Source organism: Ceratosolen solmsi, unplaced genomic scaffold (genome assembly GCF_000503995.2).
Source record: "Ceratosolen solmsi marchali unplaced genomic scaffold, CerSol_1.0 scaffold75, whole genome shotgun sequence".
In the NCBI taxonomy this organism is placed as follows: domain Eukaryota; kingdom Metazoa; phylum Arthropoda; class Insecta; order Hymenoptera; family Agaonidae; genus Ceratosolen; species Ceratosolen solmsi.
In genome coordinates, this window is record NW_011948457.1 from 60,380 (window position 1) to 69,609 (window position 9,230).

Genomic DNA, 9,230 nt, shown 5'->3' on the forward strand with positions numbered 1-9,230 from the left:
ACTGGAATTTATTCCGCGCTGTCGTTTTAAGAGTAGTTTCCTCGTTCTTAGTACTTGTCGATGTAGTACTCTGAATCTCAATATATATGTAATTATTGTAGTAGATACTACTTACAAAGACTAATCGTTGAGTCGTCTTCGGACTCTGATAGGTGAAATGTCGTAGCTCCCTTGGAACAAGTAACTACGGTTTATTGAACTGCGTTAGTGGACATACGGGTTTATATCGTAGTTTTTCCGTGGCAGTAACTACTGTTCCAGTAACAGTGTTACGGACAATCCGAAGAAGTGTAAGTCGTTCCCGAAATAGCGTTAAATGGACTTTCACGAAAACTTAACTGAGTATGAAATGTCTCAAGGGTTTAACATATTGAGAGAGTATTACTAAAAGAGAGATATCAAAAATGCTAATAAGCAACAGATATCAAAAAAGGAGAGACACTTCAAAAAAGAGTAATATCACGAAAATACTACTAAAGAAAAACTATCGAGAGTAAATATCAAGACAGTTAAATATCTCGAGTGATAAGTATTAAGAGAGTTAAGTATCAAGAGTAAATAAGTATTGAAAATTGCGCCCCTTAAATATATTTGCTGACCATGAATTTGACGTGAACCCCTTCCCTTATTTTCTGTCCAATCAGAGACTCCTCCCTTATTGTGCGAGGGCAGCGCCTCTTGTGGCTTCGGAGTTAATTAAGGGCCTAGTCGTCTCTTGGTCTTCATTACAAGAAGAAGAAAAGGGGGGGGGCATCGCTGACACATCTGGTGAGAACATTGCAACTTGTTGACAGCGGGAAGGGGAAGAAAGGTCCGCTTGCAGTAATGCTTGAGGTAGTTACAGAGCGGAACGAAAATGCAGATCTCTAAACTATAGGTTTTCCCGTGTTTATGGTATTGTTTTTCCAGATGTTTTATAACACTGGTGCTTGATAATTTTGAGCAAGCTAAGTTTTGAAATCCAAATACAAACTTTACAATGTTACTTGCCAGATGTTTTATTGCACTGACAAAAAGGGGGAAATGTTCTCCTATTTTCGAACAAAAAATATTAGTATTAATAGTTACAAATAATATTACATGAAAAGTGTTGAAAAGTCATAATCTTTAAATATATTTTCATGTAAATGTGATTATCTTATTAGAGTGGCTCAATGACAAATAATATTCTTAACGTTTAACATTTTTAATAATATAATCAAATTGAAAAGAATTTCAAAATAAGAAAAGTAAAAAATGTAATATGAGTTCAATAACAATATGTTTAACTCAATAATACATGTTTTAGTATTTTGTTATCGTGACCAATAGTCGGTTAGTGTCTGGAGAAACATACAGCTATTTTTTCCATCTCAATCTGTGGATCTTTATACATAATATATATAATCTATATTAATGAACTCTTTGGTTGTAACCCAATAGATTTATACTATCCTTGATTCCATATATAGTAAAAAATAGCATACGAAAAAATCAATAAAATATTGGTATTTGTTTTTAAAAAAGTATTTATATATCTTGTTGCTGTAACTAATTTGTAATAATTAAATAAAATCTATTTCAATAAGTAAATATAATATTAACGTTAATAAATAATAATTATTTTAAAATGTGCTTGTAAATTATATTTTTTTAATGGATAATATACAAAGTCAACAAATAGTTGAATTATTCAACGAATCAGATTTGTTAAATACATTATTTTGAAATGAAATTGATTTACTACTACTTTTACCTGTTTTTACAGGTTTTGTTACAGACCATATATTAATAACAAATTTAATTTCTCCAATAAGTGCTTCCCATGGAGTGATCTATACAAAATTCAAGAAAATTGTATTATATAAAGGTTTTGAAATTCATCATCAGTCATATGTTAAATATGAATAAATTTACCTTCTCGTCGATGGCAACTTTACGAATATTCCAAAGAAATTCTATAATCGCTATAAATGTTGAAATAATACACCCCAACATTAATACAAGAAATACACCTCCAACATGAGGCATTCCAAGTTCATTGGAGTTTGTTGGTTCATCAGATTCTTCAGCACACTTACCACCGCCCATTTCTTTCCACCACTTTTGTTTCAGTTGTTGTAATTCCCCTTTTTCTTGGAGGTGTAATATAGCTCTACTTATCATTGTGCGATAAGGAGAATCTAAGATATATAATATTGTTAAAATTAATATTTTAATAATGATATCATTTGACTATAACGGTTATAAAAAATATAACAAAACTTACTAAAAAATTAAACATAAAAATTAAAAAATTAATAAAATAATTGTAATTTAATAAAGATATGTAGTCGAGAAAAACAGTAATAACTGATCCTTACTACTAATCACTATACTAGAATAATAAGTAATGATCTTTTAAAAAAATATTTTGTTGATAATAATGATTATAATGAAATAAAAAATGGTAATTATTGCAAAAATAATAAAATCAATACGAAGTGACAGTAATATGCAGATAGATAAATTTCTGTAATTAATATTTATAAATTTATCAAAGTATTACAAATTTATGTATATTTCAAGTAATTGTGAGATTTTTATCGATATTTTTATTACTGAAATATTTTTAATAAAAACATGATATGTAATAGTTACTGTCTGGGATCAGACTAAAAAACCTCCTTATGATGGTGGGTGGAGGCTTGCTGGCAAGTGGAAGGGGCAATGCAATTATTCAATATTGCCTTTAATGTTTATAGTCTTTCCTTTCATTAAATATAATAAATAATGAATAGTTAATAATCCATGAATGGTTTAATGAATGTGTGATAGAATGAATAGATGAGTGTTTCTTCATTAATGTTGGTGGCGATAAGTCTGTACATGTATTCTTGATAGCCTGGAGCGTGATTCCCCTTCTTCCTTTGGGTTGAGTAGTTGTAGTGGGAGACTCGTGGTGGTAGGGGCAGCAAGTTGGTGCCGTCTTAGCAGCCGGCGTGGGGTGAGCTGTAGTGTGCGGATTGGTGGGAGAATGTCCGTGTGACATCACTGCTTGCATACGTGAACTGAAATGTGATCGTGGTATTGGTGCACGTTCGTGTGCTCGATGTGGGCGTAAAACGAGGTGTAGAGGTAAGATGTAAGAACGAACAACTGGTCGTATCTTACTTGAGTTGGCGGGAACCGCGGTGTAGAGATAAGATATAAGAACGAGCGTCGGCATATCTTACTTGAGTTGACGGGAACCGCGGTGTAGAGTGGCGGTCCTGTCGTGATGGGTGCTTTTTAACTAGTAAGAAGTAGTAAGGAACGAGCGTCTGCGTTGCTTACGGAGGCGTGAGTGCCAGTATAGTTGTGGCATCGCTATTAGTTCCTTAGGTTGCTTGATGCTTGCCATGGCCTCACAATGGCGATTGCAGGGTTGGATAGTGAGCCCGATGTGGAGAGTGCGTGATTGGTACTAGCAAGAAGTAATCGCGGCACGTGCAGCTCCTTAAATATTCTCGTATGAACTGGATGCGCCGATAGCATCGGTGGCTGTTACTATGCCGCTATTTATCGTGACGTCAATAAGGCATAGCTTTGTAGGGTTCATTTGTTATTACTTCTCGGAATTATAGTCGTATATTGGAGTTTTACGGGTAGAAGCATTCTTTGAGTCTGTTGGCCAATGTTTACAAAACAAATTTTCGCGCGCTCATACCTCTCCCATTTTATATTCCGCTTAAAAATACTGTAATCCGTAACAGTTACAAATATCATTTATTCTAAAATAACATACTTATACCGGAAATTGAAAGATTAACATCAAATTATATAAATACAATATTACATTTTATATGGGAGATAATAATATTTATAGTAGATTAAAAAATAATTATTGGAGAAATATAGGTTCAAATACTACATAGTGGACTTGTTTAAAAATAGTGTACCGAGCGAGGAGGGCCAAGTAACTAAGATTAGGTGTGAGCTCCCGATGTTGATAGGAGGATTGCAGACTAATGGACAAGATAGTACATGTATTCAATAAAGAATAGTTTTGTTATTTAGTTTTGTTTTATTTATATGATTGCACTAGTTGACTTATAATTAGCTTTATTTTTATAATTGAATTTTGCTTTTGTTCATTTATATGTTTATTGCCACTGAGCTATCACGTACGTCGCATACACAAGAAGAAGTTGATGCCTTGCTGGTCCTCTATATGTAACACACGTGTAGATGGAATAATACACACAGAAGAGCAAGGTCGTAAACCCCCGCGCTTCCTTGTATATGAGCACGTGGCGTTGCTTGAATTGCTTGTATTGTGTTTTGCAGATATCTTTCCGTATCTGCAGATTGGCGCGTATGGCTTGATATAGTTATGTATTAATTAGGAATGGAACATTACCTCGTAGTTCTGCACGTTGTGTATAGCTATGTTTTGTCTTGTTCTTTGAATTTACCTCGTGTGGCTCTTTGCAGTTTGATTGTGTATACTGTGCGAACTGGTATTCGTAATTCTCGATTCCCCTTTTTTACTTGTATTGCACTGCTGCGAGTGTATGAATTGATTATCTAGTACTTGTGTTGAATAGATTAATCTTGTGTAATTAACTTGGACTTTCGAATTGTTTGACTGCGTTTTAATTGATTTGTTCTTTTTCTGTTAGATAAGATAAGTGATTGTGTCGTGCCGGTATTTCCATTTTTAAAGCCTTCTCTCGACCACGCGGTTGTCGGTGACAATTCCCTCTCTTTTGGTGTCGCCAATCAGAGCTGTCTTGTCGATCATGGCGTCGCCAATGAGATTTAGTCTTATTAGTATGCCCAATCAGAATTCTTCTTTAGTTTATGGTAATTCTAATCACGGCGCCTTTCGAGTGGTGGGGTCTCCCAAGATCCAAGATGGAGGCTCCAATGAGAGCGGGTCTTGCTCAACTCCCCTCCATGATGGGAGGTCTTGATGCCGCGCTTTTCCCTCTCCATCCTAGCATTGTCGCATGCATTTCTTATAATCATGCGCGTTGCGATCGGTCAGTGTTGTGAAGGTTAGGTGTAGCATTGTTTTTGAGTGTATCAACTGGCTTGTGTTTTTCAGCCTAATTTTATGACTTGTATACGCCAGATGTTTATGATTTGTCGTCGATAGATGCTTTATGGCGAGGCCGTGTCAAATGTTTCGTCGCATTAGTTTTTATGACTTGTTTTGCTGGACACTTGAAACTTTGTTCTCGCTAGATGTGTTTATGAATTGTATTTTTCTTTGGAAATTCGATGTTTTGCTGAATTGTTTTGAATATTATTTCACGAGTAGCCGAGAGTTCGCCTTTGTCGGAACTCTTATCTCGAATTTTCCACATGTTTAATGAGCTGGGAGTTTTCTTACATTCTTGAACAGGACTTAGGCTACACTGAATGACAAACTAATAAATGAGTATAGATTAAAGTAATGTAATAAATTAATATAAACATGTATGGAAAAGTATTGAACAATTATATAACTATCATAATTGAGTAAACTCAATGAAGATACACGATTATTACATAAAGTTAAATAGATTTGTTAATCATAATGCATACAACTTTATTAATTATTCTGCTCCTTAATTAATCCTTAATCTAAAGTCAACATTTGTGTTCTATATATCTTGATCAATAGTACTATCTATTTTATAGTACTTTTAGGTAATGATCGTACATTAAACGATATGACACTATTGCATGTATAAAAATATAAATTTTATTATTACATAGTCATTATTCATTTATCTGTTTTTGTCCACATTTAATTTCATTGAATTTGAAACGAGAGCTAGATTAAAAATAATTAAAACGTCTAAAATTATGTAATATTATATCATTTCCACGAAGTGGTCTTAAAATGTATATTTAAATGTTTTACACGGAATATTTTCGAATTTCATTACAAATTATCCTTATATATATATAAAACATATATATGTTGACATTTGAATTGTGTTATTCTATAAAACACACATATATATATATATATATATATATATATATATATATATATATATATATATATGTGTGTGTGTGTGTGTGTGTGTGTGTGTGTGTGTGTTAGAAATAAAATACTTACTTGGAGGCATAGCAATACCATATCCTTTATTATCCAACAGTGTACCAACCATTTGAAGTTCGCAATGTCTTTCAATTTGATACTCTATTGATGTTGACTCCATAAAAAAAGCATATTTTCGTTTTCCTTTAATTACGCGATCGACACCTTCATTGTTAGATTCAGTAAAAACTGATGGTTTGGCTTCGGTCATTGTATTAAATATACGTTGATAAATCGATGTATTGGAATTCTGTAAAAGTAATGTGATTAATATTTGATGCACGTGATAAATAATTATCTTTATTTTAACTTACACTAGTATTATTAATTAAAATTATAAATAAGAAAGGTAAGAATGGTAATTATAAATAAGATGTAATAAATAGTTTATTTCAGTTTAGTTATTTATTTCAAAATTAATAATACTAAATATTAAAAGGCGCATCGTTCAAATAGAACAGTTTTAAACAAATTTGAAATATAATAATAAAATAATATATTTTACTTATTTGTATAAAAATTAATTCCACTAATCCGGCTTCTAGAACCAAACGTATAGAATTAGAACTAAGAAAACCATTAAATGTTGTGTGGAAGAATGCGTGGGCAAGTGGAGGGGTTAATGCATTGATTCAATAATTAACACATATAATTCTTATTGCTGTTAATTCCATTTATTTTTCAATTTTCTTCCAATTTAGGGATTATTAATCGTGATGTGGTTATAAATGACCTTTATGTTTCTCAATAATAATGTGGCGTTGTGGTATACTTCTATTGGAGAACAAGAAGGTTGCGAAGTTCTTGATTCTCTGGACGAAACGTGTTAACTAATGATCTACTGTGGAAAGAAATAGGCTATAAAACTATTGTCACTTGTTTGAATACTATCACTTGAGACGTTATGGCTGTTTGTTGTGCGCTTGAACGAACACAACTATTCTTGTCTGCGTCCTGGTCATAGCACGTGTTGTAGCTGCCTCTAATAATAAGTCGTGTGAGTGAGCACGAGCTTAAGATTGAGGTTAGAGGAAACGCACGCCACTAAATGGTGCGACTTACTGATCTCGCGTAGTGAGCATGTGCGGGAAACTTCTGGACACTAACTGCTTGTAGGTCTGTGTTCGAAAATTATAGTGATGTAATTCTTGGCTCGAACTGCCAATGCTTCAATAGCTTAGTTAGACGCCCGGGAAGGAGTGAGATGTAGAGGCTGTACAAGAGTCATGAGAGTTGGTTAATGACCGACTCCCCCTTCACGCTGCCAACAAGTTGTCATGCTGTCGCCAGATGCGTCAGCAGCAACGAAAGCTCTTCTTGCCATGAAGACCAAGAGACAACTAGGCCCTTACTTAACTATGAAGCCATAATAAGAGCCATAAGGGAGAAGTCTCTGATTGGACGAAAAATAAGGGAAGGGGTTCAAGTGAAGCTCATGGTCAGCAAATGTATTTAAGGGTGCATTTTTTAATATTCATCACTCACGATATTGTTTTTATTCAAATAAGTCAAGTGGAAGTCCATTAACGCTGTCAAAGGAACAGTAATTACAAGCCCTGGAGGAACGACGACATACACCCGTATGTCCACCAACACAGTTCAAGAAACCGTTGTTACATGTTCAAAGGGAGCGACGATCATCCGCATATCAGAGTCCGGAGACGAGTCAACGATTAGTCTTCGTAAGTAGTATCACCACTACAGTAATTAAATAAAACTTAAGATTCAGAATACGTCTTCGACAATCTTATTTATATCAAATTTTTATATCAAATATTTTTATATCAAAGAGACAGTGCGGAATAATTCCAAGCTCGTCGTCAAGGTCGCATCATCTGGTGCGGGACTTGCCGGTCTTTCACCTCATCTTAGTGAAAAGTCTGACTCTTATCAATCCACAGCATGCTATATATCGCTCGCAGAAGACACAACAAGTAGCAGTATTCTTCATGAGGTAAAAGCCCTTTAAACTCTTACTTCCATCTGAATTTATTGCAGTACGCCAATATCAGGACAAAGATACGACTATTTTTCACTCATAACAACAGTTACATGTGTTGCGCTACATACCAACCATAACCTCAATTACGCACGTGCTCATCCAAACAGCGCGAGTGTCGACGAATCAAACTTCGCGCCATTCTGTGCTCACATTCAAACATCACGATGCGTAGATGAGTCTATACGTTCATCCACCACGAGAATTATTTCCATAATTAATAATAGTAATACTAGTTAACCTTGTCATTAATAAATAACAGAATAAACAGCATATACATCAGCCATATTTATATTGTATTATTATAATATCCCTTCCACTTGTGACCTGTCATTGCTACCACACCACACCCGTGGCCTCTGAGTTATCAAGGGATCAATTTGTATCCTGCGAACCGGCCTTGTAAAACATGTCGGAACGGCGAATACATTTTGTACACTCTCCTTGAGATTACGGGAATCTCATTCCTTGAGCTTTACTTGCTTGGCGAGATTAAATATATCTGTGGTCAAGAATCACTGAATGAAAGCTATTTATACAAGACTCAGGGAACGACTTTTCCCTGTTCCTCCTTCTAAGGGAATAGTTATGACTTTTCGTTAGAATAAGTGGTGGTACATAGTAATTGTCCTTCTTAAATAGTTCACTGGCCAGGTTACATGTAGGAACCCCTTCTTCTTTCTTGTATCCAATCGGAGTGCGTCTTTGGGCGGTATGATTGATCATGCACGCCTTCGTTTCCATTTCTTTCCGGGTTTAGTCTTGAATACGCTAAAACCGGAAAAGTATCTGAAAGGGGGGGGTCGCCTATTCGTCTTCTATCCCTTCTCTGGGACTTATCGATATTGGAGGTCCTCTGGGAACGCTGTCGATTGGCTAGCGCGATCGGCAATATTCGGCGTAGTTGAAAACAATGTAAGCATTGTCTTAAAATGCTGATGCGCACTTACGCCGATTGCTTGATGTCGCACGTGCTGGGGTTTTGGGTTGCAGTAAAAAGTAGGAAACGTTTTTTAGTGGTCAAGTGTTTCATGTACATCTGGCACTTCCAATTGTTCTAGCACTGTTCGAATTTAAAGGGTTAGCTTATGGCTCGAACTGCCAATTCAATAGTTCAGTGGATTAGTCTCTCGGCAGGATAATTTTAAAGGAAATCAATAACGGACAAGGCTGAAAAATATAATATATTTATTT

General features: G+C 34.8%; 1 protein-coding gene across 1 annotated transcript in view; it reads right to left on the minus strand.

Annotated features, from left to right (window-relative positions):
- Positions 1–1,616: 1,616 nt before the first annotated feature.
- Positions 1,617–9,230, minus strand: part of LOC105366824 (glutamate receptor ionotropic, kainate 2) — a 71,757-nt gene continuing 64,143 nt past the window's right edge. Inside the window, exons 13-15 of the mRNA XM_011505395.1 lie at positions 6,056–6,287; positions 1,897–2,162; positions 1,617–1,814 (exon numbers count right to left, since the gene is read on the minus strand). Of these exons, the coding sequence (XP_011503697.1) occupies positions 1,653–1,814; positions 1,897–2,162; positions 6,056–6,287 (660 nt within the window). The 3' untranslated portion in view covers positions 1,617–1,652. The remainder of the gene's footprint in view (positions 1,815–1,896; positions 2,163–6,055; positions 6,288–9,230) is intronic.